We start from the raw sequence: 17241 nt of genomic DNA on the forward strand, positions 1-17241 counted from the left end.
TTATCTTCAAACATTGGAAACACCCACAAAAAGCTGTCAGATTCTAGGAGCAAGATGGAAGAGAAGTTAAGAGTCATTAAAGAAAGAGTAAAATCTTATGCTGATGATAATATCTTTGGTACTCTTTTAAGGACTACTATTTGTGTTTTTTTTGGTGCCCCATCTAGGATTTCAGTCTGTTTACGTTTGTTTTTCTGTCCATTCCTTCGTCCATTGGTTTGTCTGTCCCGCTTCAGGTTAAAGTTTTTGATGAAGTAGAAGTCCAGTCAACTTGAAACTTAGTACACATGTTCCCTTTGATATTATCTTTCTAATTTTAATGCCAAAGATGTGCGTTCTACAAGTTTGTCTTTGTTTTATATAAGCCAATATTAGAATGAATTGCCAGACTGACAGTGAAAGAAAGACTGATGCACAATAGTAAACTTCTATTCCACCTCCTTGTTGCATGCAGGGGTACAAAAGAACAAAGCTTTGAAAATAGTAAGGGCGCAAGTTCCATACCAGGAAAGCCACCTCCCAAAACATCAATTATGATACATTGTAATCGATTTTTTTTTTATTTGAATGACTTGACTTTTCAAACCTTTCACTTTTTGGTATGTACCATTGATCTAATGGTAGGGGAGGTTAATAAGGCAGCAATTCAATAACATGAAAAAACCATTTAGCCCTCTTCACTTGAACAGACTTCTACAGTCTTCTCTTTTGAGAGACATATCTTTTACTCTAAACATACTGAAGAATTTAGCATTTTAGATAGTTTTCACTTTATAGCAATAAATGAATGATACTACCAGTAATAATTGTGTCCTGAGTGAAGATATTCAAGAAATATGCTTACTTTTCCTGACATTAGCTGTGGAGCTAACATAGCTATTTACAAATCTTATGATTGAAAGTTGAGTTTAACAGAGTGGCAACTACTACCATACGAACATATTCCCGTCTTTCAAAATTAAAGCCATTATATGATTAGATTAATGTTCAATTGTTAAGAAAACCAATTTGTGTTTTGCTAAGTATAGAAATCTGCCAATTACATTTTAACGCCTACGCTGATGTTGATATTTCAGTGATTTCAGTGATGCAAAAAGTAACATTTTGATAGATTTAATTGTGACATTGTTGTTAATTTGCACAAGTTGAAGCTTTAAACACCCTTTAGCTACTTTAATTTCACCAATTTGAACAATTCTTTTGTGGTTTTAACATGTTTGTTTGTGGTTAATTTGTTTTCAAACTGCAAAAACCGTTAACTTTGTTAGAATTTTTAGAATATTACATAACAAAAACTAAGGATAAAACTAATTAAATAGGAATTTAACAGAAAGAATTTTCTGAAATCAAAAGTATTACTCACGAGCAACCAGAAGTATTGAGAAAACCTAAATTGTAAGCCTCATTATAACAGGGTTGGTTATTTGTTTGAGAAATAAAGGATTTATTTTACCCTCTTTCTATATCCCTGTGTTTCATCATGCACTGCTTGATAAATTGGCCTGGTTCTCTGTTCATTGTCTATGAAAAACAACATTACTGTACAAATATCAGTGGTCCTAGGTACATATTTGTAGAACTCTAAAGTGTGATGGTACTCCTTAAGTGCGATGGCCACGCTAAAGTGCGATGGTCTACGCCAAAGTACATTGGTGTCACACGCTAAAGTGCAATGGTTGTTTGTATGCTAAAGTACAATTAAAATCACGCTAAAATGCGATGGTCCAAAGGGTAAGATTCGAGGGATTAAAACATTGAGGTTTCAAAATATTTTTTTTGCAAAAGAAAGTATACTAATGTATAACATATGTGATAGACTTTATAATTTACTGGTCGGCTGAAGTGATTGTTTCTGAATTAAAAAGTCCGACCAAGTAATAATTGCTATAAAGGTAATTTATGTTTTTCAAATATTATATTTCATGTAAAATGAATTTTTAACAATTCAGAGCGCATTTAATGTTTGGATAATTGGTGTATATTGCCGTTCACACTTATGTTACAACCTCCCTTTAACGAGTTCTGTGCCACAGGGCCGATTATCGGCCCAAAGTCATACTCCTTTCATTGCCAAATTAAAATAAAAAATTTGTTCATTGTCGGATTATTTAGTTTAAGCTTTAATTCAAATGCCAGAGAAAGGCAATGTTCGCCAAGCTTTCTCGTAGCTAAACAAATCCATGTTTTATTTTCCTACAATGTACATATTATATGTAAATAACAAATCCAAATGCGTTCATTGTCAGAATATGCAACATTTATTTGTACAAGCTTTTATTTAAATGTGACTGAAAGACAATGTTCGCAGATCTTCTCCTTTCTTCGTAGCGAGTACAAATACATGTTTTATTTTCATACAGTACAGTACAACCAATGTTTTAGCAGACAATTTGTAATTCACGCATGAAAACATGTATCTCTAATCTACAGACGTTACTTTTCATTAAAATCGACAGCAATTTAACAGGGATCGCAAAGTAAACTGCCACATAAACAATGATTCAAATGTATCCCTTCCATCAAATAGAAGCAGGATAAGTATGCATATACTATCTTGTATTCATATAGTAAAATGGTCAACTGTAAGATAAAAGTCCTTCTTCCAGCACTCGAAAAAAATAAATAGTGTGCTTCAGCCGACAAAAAACGGTTAAGTTTAAATCAATTACTAGTAAGTCATGGACATTTGATGTAAGAATTGTTAATCAAATATTCCTAATCTATTTTCTGACTTTCATTTTTGGTTTGTATAAACAACTGTTAAACGTCATAATCATACTATGTTTCTAACGTCTATATTTTTGCGGTCCATCAGACTTTAGCGTAGGGAAGCATCGCACTTTAGCGTAGTCCATCACACTTTAGCGTCCCCATCGCACTTTAAAGTCCTACATATATATTGGTATATGTACAGTAATGTTGTTTTTTCTTAGATAATGAACAGAGATTAAGACCAGGCCAAATGTACCTTTATCCAGTGGTGATGAATGATACACAGTGTGTCAGAGTAAATGTTTCAAACTCCTTGGTGTCTGTGCAAATCATTCCTGTCCATTAAGTTTTCTTATTTACATTATCATGTATGAATGTTGTGGGCCAAAATAAAGCCAACTGTAACACTCAATGTTCTCTACATAAAGTTCTTATTACATTTTTGATACATGAGGAAAACATTCCTCAAACTAAATCCAAACTTGACAGGAGTAATGTATGGAAAGTTCTTTATACAAAACTTCATTTTGATTTACAAAATTGAGAATTCAGGTTTCTGATTTGGTCCAATATAACACTCGACAGGATTTTTTTCTTTGAAAAACTTGAAAATAGACATTATTTAAAAAAATGAGTGTGAGGGATAGTTGGATATATGTTGAAAGCTTCATGAAAAAAATTAAGTTCCAACTAAAATCATTAATTTTTCAATTTCTAGCAAGTGTTATTATATTAGCTCTATCTAGAGTGTCTTCCTAACCTAGGGATAGTCTGAATTTTCTTCATTGAAACCATTGAAGATGTACTATTAAAGGCCTCCGAAATAAATACCAGAGGAAGACTTTGAGTTATACAGACTTAATATATTACTCTAAGACAACAAGAGATTTAGATATCAAAAAGTGTTAATATTCCCTATGGAATCAAAAATTCGAAAAAGGAAGAAACTGGTAAAGGTAGATTTATTAATTTGATAAATACAAGTCCAAGAGAGAGAATGGAACAGTGATGCTTATTTACATTGACATTGATTACCTCCCCTTCAGACAATGGATGTAAGTTTTTTCCATGTCTGTATAATTTTACAATCTTAAATCACAAGTCACCTCATTTGACAGGGAATGTTGCTTAATGATTTATACTGACATTTTATTGGTTTTGATTGAGACCAAATAGTGCTTATCCAACAAAAAGGACAAATTATATGATGATCATGGAATATTATGGCTAGTTGACCAAGATAATTGTATCACAGACAAACGTTACATGTATGGTACTATTGTATCACGGACATTTAGGTCTTTACACTCTGTTAGTGACCCAGAATATTCAAACATCAATTTGTATCTTGATCTCTTATAGCATCTATATATAGAATCTGGTTAAAGCTAGATAGGTCAAATGATATGGCAGAAGCTTGATTAATATGTAAGAAATGATTTGTTTTTATACTTTGGCTCAATGGTGAGGGCTTTGCTGGTTTGCTCTTGTTCATCTGTCATTCTGTCCCATGAAAATAATCATTGCAGTTTTTGAGAAACTGCTTATCAGTTCTTCTGGAAAATAAGGTGCAACCATATATGGACAAGAAGTTTAGTGAAGTAATCACTGGTAGATGTTGTCTGATATAGACCAATACTTTGTTACTAATGTTTATCTGTTGATTTGTTGACAAATTCTCTAAAACCACCAGGCTTATTGAAACCAAACTTTGCTGAAGGTTCAAGCCATCATAAGAGTGCTCAATTTCATGATCATATCTCATGAAAAAGTCAAAAGGAAAGTTTTAAAACAAACATGCATTTCTCTGTGTAGTTATGCAATATTTGAGGACCAATTATATATGGTTGAGATGTAGTCCTTTCAAAATCTGATCAGATTACTGTTGCCATCAAACTGACAATGCTGTTAATACTACATTTGCTCTATACATAGAATGTTAAAAATTGTCACTTTCATGGATACCAATAAGGTTTATTTTACAAAACAAGATGCTTTTATAAAAAATATTCACCCCTGAAACTACTGCGATAGAGAAAAAAACCAATACTTAGCATGGTTCATCCAAATTATATCTTTCTTAAGATCAGCCTACAAACTGTAAGGTTTACTCTTATCATGACATCATCTTTATGGACTTTAGTTGTCAGAAAAATTGGAACTTAAGGAAACATTTGTTTGAATGATGTCTTGTACAATTACCATATTATTAATCATTTTGATTGGAAAGTGCTGTTTTATTTCCTGTAATTGACCAACTTTATTGTACTCTTCCCTAATCAGAAATAGGGTGTGTTCAATTATCAGAACCATATTTAGTGAAGAATTTTTTCTTACAAGGTATATGTGCATAAATATGGGAATAGAGGGGGAAGTCTTATTTTACATGGATGTGATGGGAATAGAGGGGGAAGTCTTATTTTACATGGATGTGATGGGAATAGAGGGGGAAGTCTTATTTTACATGGATGTGGTGTAGTTTAGAAGTGTATAAGCTTGCTGAACGTGGATCTTGTTGTTTTCAAAGATTAATTATTTTGTGCGATCTTCAGTGCAATTATCCTGCCTTGACCTACACCAATGTTTTAAACAACTATTTTAGCTCTACTTACATCTATGGGAAATAAAATAGGTTAACTTATATGGTAATTGGTTGAAATGTATTTTCCACATTGATCACTTGAATCCATAACCAACAAGATACTTATCTAGTGCATTGCCGATTGATCTCAGTGCTTTAATGGAAATTGATGAGGAATGCCTTTTTCTTGACAAGTAAATGTTGTTATGGTTTTTGAAAGATAATGATTCGATTGAGTGTATGGTCAGAAATGTGCATATTGGTAGAACAATCCTGTCTGAATGCACTTAGAAGTGCATAGAATTAAATGGTATGATAAGTGACAGGAACAATTCTGTCTGAGTTATAGAAATATATGTATAGACTGAATTCTAGAATACATTTTTATGTCTCTTGCTTATTTGTAAGGTTGGGTTGCTGTCTCATTGACATATTGCTAATTGTGATGTTATTATCATTTCAAATAATGCCATAGGATTTGTATCAAAATAACAAGAACTTGTTCTCATCCTGTTTTCTTGTTTTCTCCATTTCTTCTTTGTTCATATATATATTGTTTTTGTCTTAATTTGTAGCACATAATCTTCAGCTGATCTTTTTTGTAGTCTTTGTTATTACTGGTATCCATGGTAAACAAATGTTAAGTAAAAAGAAACAAAACCTTTTTTACATTTGTATCTGGAAGAACAATTTAATTTTGTGTAGCATTTGACATCACCTACAGATTTTGATGATTAAAATTCCACAGAAGGGTTGTAGGCATGCTTCCAAGATATTCTCTTGTTTTTTACTACATTTCACTCTGGAATATTGATCGTAAAATGAAATCTTTAGACATTTTATGTAATGTTTGTGTCTTGATAGTGTTGTTACATTTATGTTACTGTTATATTTCTTTTCTTTTTTTCCCCATCATTTCAATTTATGAAAATCTTTATCAAATATACAGACATAAACCACTTGAGTAGGTAGCGTAACTGTTTTGCTTTTCATGTTAGCAGGTTAATGTTCCTTTGGTTTCACTGGTAATCTTTATTATATAATGTACATCATTAATAATAGAGGAGAAATTTTGTTTTTGTAATTCATAGTTCTATCCTACAAACTACATTTTGTAAACATAAAGTGGTTTGCAAAAGTCTGCTAAAATGTTATGTGGTTGCTAAACTTGGACATTTGACCCCTCTGATAGTAAAACCTTATATTAATTATCCAATATGTGTTAAGCTTATCTAATTTTGTATGGAGAAGCATTATACTGACCTTGACACCTTGACCTTTAATTTCTAAATTTCAATTTTAGAACCTAAGACTCAGACCCTGTTCCAGGTCAATACAATTATATATATAACAACTTTTTAAAAATGTATTAACAAGACAATAAGTTTAATGCTGAGCGGACATCTTTAGTTTGAATCTACATTCTATGATGTTTAAGAAATAAATATTTATTATTATATAATTGAAAAAAAACATATTGAAAATATAGATTTACTCAAGTTGAATGATTTTTTTCATAGCCTGAAGTTTAATAGTAGATCCTAATGCACCTTTGGCATAAGGTGCATATAAACAATATGTAACAATAAAGAGATTTGTATCTTTATATGACTTATTAATATCCAGGATGTTGACTTGAGTGCAGATGGCTACAAGCAGAAAAACATATCATTTCTTCATCACATTAATAGGTTCATGATGAGTTTACATAAACCTTAAGCCTTATGTTGTTTGTAAACATAAGATGCAAAAAGACTTATAATGATATATTAAATGATATAAACATTACAAATTTAATTGTTGACATTAAGTTGTATTTAAGTAGAGATGTAAGTTTATATGTTCTCTACAAACACAACTTTCAATTGTAACTGCTTCACTGCAGTTTCCATGTTTTAGATTTAGTAACATGGATTATAGTTTTTGGTTAGATTTATATTGCTCAATATTTAGCTTTCTGTAAAGTGTTTGTCTTCAGTGACCTTTGCTCCACCAAGGAGCTAAAGGATTAAACATTTAGTAAGCATAGCCGTAGTGCTTGTAGTTTTTTTTTTGTTGCAGATACTTGTTACTTGTTCTTCGACTTGCTGTTTTTTTTCCCTTTTGGTATCTTCATACATATTATTTATTCTATTACAACAATTGCAAATAATTGGAACCTGTTTTTGATTTTTCAGATTATGGGCCGAGATATTTCGAGTACATGGGGACGGAGAGTATATGAGTTGGGAGAGGATCTCAGAAGATGTAGTTCCTATCAATATCTCGTGTATAGAGGACACACCAACCACGGTCTTTCAAATCACAGCTTATAACAGACATGTAGAGAAAATATTTGATGTAAAGATAATACAGCCAGGTAGTTAAAAACAGGGCTCAATTGTTTTGCATGTCTTGAAGTTGTGATACAGATAGAGCTTAGATTACTTTCATCAGTTTTAGTGTATTACAGATGTATAACATGCTAAAAAAAAAACAAATTGAAAATTGCAGGTGACTTTAATTTATTGTTCTAGCATAACACATTCCACATTCTCTATAGTATCAATGCCTTGAGAACAGTTTCTAAATATCCTGTTTATGCATATTACTACTTATTGCTTACTATCTGGTACATATAAGTTAAATTACTGATAGATATCAAATGTTAGGGAAGGAGTCCTATTTATGGTATTTCCTCCTTGGAAATTTCTGGATACCCTCAAATAATTGTGTAATATAAGTAGATTTTACTTAGTATTTCCTTTAAAGTGACAAAATTGTTTCCTTTAAAAATGAAAAAAAATGTTTAGGCTGTAAAAAAGATTAATTGTGTCTACATACAGACTTCCAGCCAACCAACAACAGAATGGGAAGTAAATAAGATTGCTTGAAGGGCAGAAAATTTAAGAAATGCCTATTGATATTAATCAGTTAAATTAAGTACAGTTAGATATGCACTAGAATACAAATAAAAACTTTTGTCAAAGTAAAGTGAAATTGATTTGTTTGTTTATTTCTTTCTTTGATGTGGCAAGGATTGCCTTTGATATCAAGTACAGTTATTCATACAATAATACATCTGTGGATTTTTTTCTTCTAATTCTTTAAACATTTAGATACTTTTATACTGCTTTTGTAGACATCAGTTAAACATAATCATAGAGGACAAGACTCAGTATACCAAATCAGATTTATGTTTTTTAAAGATTTTTTTTTCTGTTTCTCAGTCTGTTCATATGTCATCACTTTGTTGTACCAGGAAACATCTATTTTTTTTTTATCATTTTTTTGTTGAATCCTTTTCTTTGAATGAAGATTTCTACTCTTAAAACCTTGGATGAGATTGAAAATTAGAAAATGTTCAATGGGGGACCAATTATTTTTAAGTAATGATGGGTGGGTACTGTAAGTTTTCTCTATTAGTGTCCTGAGTTTATTACTTAACTGCCCCAAAGGGCGTAACAATTATCAGTAGGACAAGATCTAAGAGATAATTGGTTTTGACCAAAACAGGGCTGCCAAGTCTCACACATTTCACGTGAGACTTAAGCATGTTCATGCTTTTTTTTGTTGCATTTTCCTTTGATCTATTGTTTTTTTCTCTTTGATCTTTTCAATTTTGACCAAATCTCACGTATTTGCTTCACGAAAAGTTTTTATCAGTAATATTCATTTTGCATTGCATCCATTTTATTTTAAAATGTCAAGTGAGCCATACAAAAAGCTCGTTGAATTTCTAGTTTAAAAAATTATACCTAAATTCTCCACAGATATGTTGAAAGAATACCCCATGGGACCAGTTTTTAACATCATATGATTATTTTTCATCCATCTTCAGCCAGAAATGGCGGGACAACTCTAATTGATACACAGACATCTATTTCATTGCAATACATCAATATCCCATAATAGTAGGTGGGTTTAGATTGTCCTGACTTGTGTCAATATCTTTACACTGATATCACGATATTCTACTTAGAGTTATGTCCCTTTTACATATAAAACTTGCATCAATTGTCACCATACATCAATGAAAGGGAAGACTTTTAGTGGAATATATTACCAAATAATTGCTTTAAATTAGAAATCTTTTGTGAATTTAAGCTTTAAGTGAAAAAATAAAACTGTGACTTAATTTACATTGCATTATTGATGTATTGTTAAGGACAGAAACAGGACGAGCTAAACTATATTTAACTGTATGATAAATCTTAATTTAGATCAATACATATCAGAAGGGTATAATCTAAAATTATATATGACTTCATTGTAACTATTAATTACATTAAAATGCATATTTCGGATTTAGAATTATACGGATAATTTCATTGACCTAGATCAAAGAACTTTTAGATCCATTATTGTTTGTTGAATAGAATGTGCGTGCATTTTGTGGGTAAAGAAAGGTAAACCACAAATTTAAATGTCAGTATGCCACAGCAGAACTCTAGTTTTAGGCAAAAAGTATTAGATCTTTGTGATCTTTTCTGTTACATAATTTCAACATATTTCTTTATTTTGTGAGACCTTAGAAGCAAGACTTCCTATCAGCCTGTATGCAGACTTTTGCTAAACATCCACGAAAAATGTAACCCTGTAAAAATAAAATGAATCCACAGTAATTTTAAGTTTTATCTTATATAGAGTACAAGAAATACATCATGAACTTAATTAGATTTTGCAGGTAAAATCATTCAGTCTGTCGTAATGTCCTTCAAAATATGTTCAGTTAGACAAATAAAAAATGATCACTCTGTCTTGAAATAAAGTTATATCTGGAAACAGATATGAAAACCAAGGGATAATTCATCAAGGAGTTTTTACACTTGTGTATTCCTCCTAAAAAGGAAAAAAAACACAGCTGGAAAAGATTCCGTTATAATTACAAAAATAAACAATGTTTTTTTTTATAGTTTGTGTTATGTCAGATTAAAATTTTAGGATTTATTTTCTAGGGACGATAATTTGTCCAGCAACAGAAAGTTTTGTACATTGGAGAGATGGTCTGACTAAATATGAATGGGGACTTAATTTTACTACTCCAGCTGATGCCAAAAGATTTAGAGATTGTTGTAGTGTGAGTAGTTATAAGGTTCAACAATGGTATTCATTCTTAGAACCATGTTATTTACATAAGCACTGAAACCTGATGCCAAGAAAAATTTGTTGAAGGCTGTACAGTGACTTATAGGTATTAAGTTCTATGTCATGTGGTCTCTAGTGGAGAGTAATGTCTCATTTGCAATTAAACTTCATCTTATTTCTATATTTCAAAACTGATATAAAAAGAAATAGTAAGATTTGGAGGTAACTTTTCATCCATTTTCTTTGTAATGAAACATCACAAAATCATTATACCTAATAGTAAAAGGATGTTAAGTTTGATAATCTCTACAGATTAAACATATGTATAAAAACAAATGACTGGTGGTGTTTAGTTCATATATCAAAAGACATGGTTGCAATAAGCACATTTTACACTTTAACAAAAACATCAACCCTATTTGTGTACAATGATGATGTTCTTACACCACAGCTATAGTGGATTGTTAATGACTTCATATACACTGAATGAACTCAAGTAACTCATTAATACTGACTTCAGACTTTGGATTATTGCTGGAACAGCCCAAACAAATCATGAAATTCCATTCATCTGACATACAATATAGTTATATTTTATCACAGGTGTGTACACGATGATTTGAAGTATGCCACAGTAGAACTCTCTCAGAGAACTCTAGTTTTAGACAAAAAGTATTAGATCTTTTTGATCTTTTCTGTTGCATAATTTCTATATATTTCCTTATTTTGGTGGACCAAGGTGGGTAAGTAGTTAAAGTTGTCAAACTACTTTATCTGCAGTCACACTGAAGTTGTGGGGTCGCTGACAGGGCAGATGCACTTGAGTCCAATCTTTATTGACTTATTCCAGACTAGGATTGTCCGTTTCATAACTAAGGTCAGTGGTTTTCTCTGGGTACTCTTGGCTTCCTCCCCAAATAAAAATGATCGCCACTAAATAACACAATAATGTGGAAAGTGGCATAAACACTAATCGAAAAATCAATCCTTGTTTTGGGCTAAGAAATAGTCATACAAGATTGGTGCATAGTATTAGTATCGTTTTTGTCTGTAAAAGTCACTACATTAATTGCTTGATAAACAAATTAGGTATAGACAATTCACTTGGAAACTCAACATATGCCCTCACGACACTTACCAAAGAGGAAATCCTGGATAATCATAGGTCTGTTCTTTGTTCCTTTGGTATTTCAACCAAAGATGAAGAACTGGATCTTCCATCACTGTATTGGATACCTAAACTACATAAGTGTCCTTACAAACAATGGTATATTGCTGGGTCTTCCAAGTGCTCCACGAAACCTCTTTCTAAATTATTAACATCTATTTTATCAGCAATCAAAGACGGGCTTCAAAGTTATTGTGAAACTGCCTATTCTAGAGGTGGCGTGAATCAGATGTGGATACTTAAAAATTCCAAAGATCTTTTAGAGTACATACAATCTTACTCTCTTTCATCTTGCAACAGTATTAAAACATTTGACTTTTCTACTCTTTACACAAGTATTCCACATTTTAAACTAAAAGACAAATTGAAAGAGTTGGTATTACTTTGCTTCATAAAAAAGAATGGCCAACGTAGATACAAGTATCTTGTCTTAGGGAGGGATAAATCATACTTTGTAAAGAATCACTCTGATTCAAGCAAAAAATTCTCTGAAACCGATATTATCAAGATGCTTGATTTCTTGATTGACAACATATTTGTAACGTTCTGAGGACGTGTTTTTCAACAGACTGTCGGCATTCCAATGGGAACAAACTGTGCCCCTCTACTGGCCGACTTGTTTCATTATTATTATGAGGCTGACTTCATGCAGGAACTTCTTAGGAAGAAAGATAAGAAGTTAGCAATATCCTTTAACTCTACTTTCCGCTATATAGATGACGTTCTTTCACTAAACAATTCAAAATTTGGTGACTACCGGTATGTGGAACGCATCTATCCCATCGAATTGGAGATAAAGGATACTACAGATACAGTTATTGTTAAGTCGGATTCATATCTTGACTTACATCTAGAAATTGACAATGAGGGTCGGTTGAAAACATAACTTAACGACAAAAGAGATGATTTCAGCTTTCCAATTGTGAACTTTCCATCTCTAAGTAGCAACATTCTAGCAGCACCTGCATACGGGGTATATATCTCTCAATTGATACGATATTCCCGTGCTTGCATTTCCTATCATGATTTTCTTAATAGAGGGTTACTGCTCACAAGGAAGCTACTAAACCAAGAGTTCCAAATGGTGAAGTTGAAATCATCCCTTCGTAAATTTTACGGACACCATCACGAGTTGGTTGACCGTTATGGAATAACCGTTTCACAAATGATATCGGATATGTTCCTTACGTTGTAACTACAATCCCCTTCCCTTTCATGAATGTGACCTACCGAATTAGACTATTTACCGGATTTGTAATCACATAAGCAACACGACGGGTGCCACATGTGGAGCAGGATCTGCTTACCCTTCCGGAGCACCTGAGATCACCCCTACTTTTTGGTGGGGTTCGTGTTGTTTATTCTTTAGTTTTCTATGTTGTGTCATGTGTACTATTGTTTTTCTGTTTGTCTTTTTCATTTTTAGCCATGGCGTTGTCAGTTTGTTTTAGATTTATGAGTTTGACTGTCCCTTTGGTATCTTTCGTCCCTCTTTTATGTTCTCATGTGTACTATTGTTTTTCTGTTTGTCTTTTTCATTTTTAGCCATGGCGTTGTCAGTTTGTTTTAGATTTATGAGTTTGACTGTCCCTTTGGTATCTTTCGTCCCTCTTTTATGTTCTCAAGGTTCAAGATTTTTTTTAATTCTACAGAATAAAATAAAATTGCAATCCTTTTTTTTCAGAACTTATCACAGAAATTTTCAAGAAAAGCTACTTCAGCCAGTTCTTTAAGACTAAGTCCACCAAAGGTTTGTATATCCAATAAAAATTATACGGTGAAATGCAGTAATCGTTATAAAATGAATATTTATATAATATTTATTTATTGCATATAAATGATTATTGAAGAAGAGATAAAGGTTTTATCATGATAAATGTTCCTTTCTCTTCTGTTTAGTGCAATGTATTATCTGAGTAGATTATAGCCTATAATATTTCTTTTAAACCATTTAAAAACCCATTTACTTCTATGAAATGTGATAGAAGTGAAATAAGAATATCTGTGTAATAGATAACACACTGCTGTTTATAATTTGTTAAAAAGATGTAAATATGTCTTCAAAGTAATAATTATAAAACTATGGCAGATGTAGAAAAACATGTGTAGATTTGAAATGAAAGAAAAATAAAAAATGATAATTATCCTTCAGAAATAATATTCATTTGCCTTTTGATGTCTAATTTCACTACACCAGATATAAATATTTGTAATGGGAGATAACCATTGCCTTAAAGTACAGAAACCTAATTTCCTTGGTCAATTTATTTTTGAAATACTATCTAGACAAAAAAGATTGTTGACAGTACAATGCATTTATCTGTATAAGTATTTTTTATTTGAACGAGTATGAAAAAACATCTAAATTATTAATCTACATGCATTACAATTTAGTAACTGCATTCATTGACCAGTTTTTAGTTTAAGTCTATGCATTATTTATTAGATTCTAATTACAAAAAATTCTAAAATCAAATTTTGCTGATATATTTTTGAATTGTCAAAACTCGTTTAATCAAGAGTTTGTTTAAAAACAAGTAGTTTTAAGTGTGCTTGCATCTGTTTTAGAATATTAAAGTGTGAATAACTTATTTAGTAAATGTAGGTTTATGATTTTTTAAGGGTACTATAAAACTATGACCAACTTATTACATAAAAGAAAGCAAGTTATAATTGGTTGATCTGATGTGTATCATTCCATTACTGAGACTGTTTTCCAAACGAACAAATATTGACAGAGTACATTTCTCAAACACCACAATCTAAATCAATAACTGTGATGTATATAAACATTTAAAATCTATAAAAATTATCCAGTGGTTGAGTATTCAATATAGATCTTGTTAGTGTTGTCAGACATAAAAAGAAAAATTGTTACTGGTTAAAATGTTGATAGTCAGATCTTTCTTGTGTTTGTCCGAAGAACATAGACAGAAAAAGTTATTGAAGTCAGTCCCAATGGTACAAAATTTTCATAATTGGAACGAATTGGATAACATTGATCTCTTTGAATGAGTTATAGCTTGAGGGGGGAAGTAATGTGTTATGAAGATTTCTATGTAGTATACAGGCTATTATGTACCATGTCAAGGGTACTAGAGCTCTTGTATTGATGATTTATCAATGTCAATAACAATTCTAATATCTATATTACACTGGTGTTTGTTGAGACTTCATTCATATAACTAGTGTTACTATATGTAGCTCAATGCATATACAACATGTATAAGAGAATTAAAAAAAGTGTAAAGAAACTGTTAATTGTAGTGTTTGACTGAGATCTTCATGCAACTTTTCAGTTATAAAAAATATTTAAAATATACATAAAAAAACTGTTTGATGTAGTGTTGACTTTTAGATCTTTATGTAACTACTCAGTAATAAAAAAAATATTTAAAATATATATTTTTGTTTGAATAAAATTATTTACTCAAAACTTAACTCAAACAATGATCCTTAACACACAGGTCAATATGATAGAAGTTAACTCAGTAATATATAATGTAGGCATGACACTAGTAAGGGTGATTTTCATCTCTAGAAGCAGTCTTACCTTACCATCTTATTCAAAATGCCTTAGTATGTTAGTTTCTTGTTCATATTTGCCTATTTTTTATAATAATTGATTTGGACTTGCTCATCCTATTATTCTGTTTAATTAATTAATATCATAAAGCATATGAATGAGACAGTACGAAGGGCTTCTGGTCAAAATCTACCGCCAGCATTGTTAAAAATGATTTCGGTATAGTAACTATTTAAATTAGCTGTAAAAATTTTAATGATGTTATTTTTCAATAATGCTGCTTCCAAAAACATATTACTATCTTAAGTACAGGTTAAATTTTTTTTTTTTTTCAGAGAATACGAGGGAAAGATAGATCCATCTCCTCTCCAAACTCACCAGTTCACAACCATCACAGGAGAACGATATCTTCTCCACACGAACTTCACTCAGATAATCCGTTAGTCGACAATCATGTCATTGCTGAAAAGAAAGAGAAGTCAGCAACCATACCTCGAAGTCAGATGGAGGCAGAGGAGGACGCACAGTTGTTCAAACCAACAGGAATTCTCAAACCTTCATCAACTTCTTCTGTGTATGACAATTATGATAACACATCGGGTACTGTGCAATTGAGAAAATCTTCTACTAATGATTCACGTTTTGCTGTCAATCGGAAATCCATGCCTGCCCCAGCTTCCTCTCATGTGTCTTTTGTTGAGGACCGTTTATTGAATAACACTCGACCTGCTTCAGCTATACATTTTACACAGAAATATTTAGAAGAAAATTCGGCAAGATCTGCTTCAGTGACATTTAGTTCTGACACTAAAACAGATCGGAGGAGAGCAAATCAAAGTGTAGAAAATATACAGATGGAAACTGCTTTTGTGGGAGATGTATCTGTGGAAGATTTACCTAAAGAACATACTGACAGAGTAAGAGTGCTAGCACCAAAACCTGTCAAGGCATTGAGTCCACCACAACGTAAATCTTCCTCCTCCTCACCAGAATGGCCCTCTCCTCCAGAGCCCCTTACACCATTGACACCACTTAATCCTGAAGTTAATGTGGATTTCGATAGTGATGTTTTAAGAAAAATGTTACAGTCATTGCCTGTGTCTCCTGAAGAAGTCAAGGGAGTTAATCGTTCAAATAGTCAGAATAAATTATCCGACAATCGCAGAGCTGGCAACAATCAAATAAATGAAAAAAGAAGACATCGTAATGGAAGTAGCAGTAGCAGTTCAGAATCTCACAAAATAAATGGAACTGGTTCTGCTTTTGTTGCTCCAGAGACCAGTAAATCAAAACAGACCCAGTTGGTAGAGTATGAATTACGATTACGTGATCAGTGTGCACGACAGAGTTACACAAGGGACAGTTATCCTGACAGTGGTATAGGGGGCATGGCTGGTGATAATGCAACAGTATCTGAAGCTAGTATTAAAGATCAACCTCAAGGTAAGAAAATATATGTCAATTTATTCTGAGTTTTCTAAGGGGGAGGGGGGCATACAATAGAAATTCCACATATTATAAGTTTCAAATAGAATAAATATTCTTAAAATATGATTTCTACTGGAACAAATATTACAGTATTTGTTGCTTCTGTCATGCAGAACTTTGCAATGTATGTAGACGGGGGAATCTGATGGATGGCCATTTCTATTTTATGTACCACCATCATCAGGTTAACAATTCTGTCACTTTTTCAGGTTTGAACATGAATAATTTGCAAACAAAAAACAATTATAACATGCATCTGCACCATTTGCCTTTGATGGATAATTTGTGATAATAGTTATTAAAAAGTACAATATTAAATGTATATTCCCATTTATTATACCCCACGCAACGGGTTGCGGAGGGTATAATGTTTTTGACCAGTCCGTCCGTCCGTCCGTCAGTCCTGTTTCTTGTCATCGCAACTCCTCTCAAACCACACAACAGAATTTCACGAAACCTTTTCAGATAATAAGGACATACTATGTAGTTGTGAATATCAACGGGAAATTGCGATTCAATTTTTTTTCTAGGAGTTACTCCCCTTTGAACTTATTTACTTTAATGTACTACTTCAACAGTTTGTCATCACAACTCCTAGCTCTCAAACCACACAACAGAATTTCACGAAACCTTTTCAGATAATAAGGACATACTATGTAGTTGTGCATATCGACGGGAAATTGCGATTCAATTTTTTTT

General features: G+C 32.1%; 1 protein-coding gene across 10 annotated transcripts in view; it reads left to right on the forward strand.

Annotated features, from left to right (window-relative positions):
- Nucleotides 1-17241, forward strand: part of LOC143048264 (protein still life, isoform SIF type 1-like) — a 96671-nt gene that overhangs the window by 24746 nt on the left and 54684 nt on the right. For all 10 annotated transcript variants that reach the window (XR_012969773.1, XM_076221834.1, XM_076221833.1 and 7 more), the window contains 4 exons: nt 7471-7652; nt 10231-10352; nt 13213-13278; nt 15390-16497. Coding sequence is in view for 9 of the 10 variants with exons in the window: in XM_076221834.1 (XP_076077949.1) it covers nt 7471-7652; nt 10231-10352; nt 13213-13278; nt 15390-16497 (1478 nt within the window). In the remaining variant the exon portion in view is untranslated. The remainder of the gene's footprint in view (nt 1-7470; nt 7653-10230; nt 10353-13212; nt 13279-15389; nt 16498-17241) is intronic.

The sequence above is a fragment of the Mytilus galloprovincialis genome, chromosome 10 (genome assembly GCF_965363235.1).
Source record: "Mytilus galloprovincialis chromosome 10, xbMytGall1.hap1.1, whole genome shotgun sequence".
Taxonomy (NCBI): domain Eukaryota; kingdom Metazoa; phylum Mollusca; class Bivalvia; order Mytilida; family Mytilidae; genus Mytilus; species Mytilus galloprovincialis.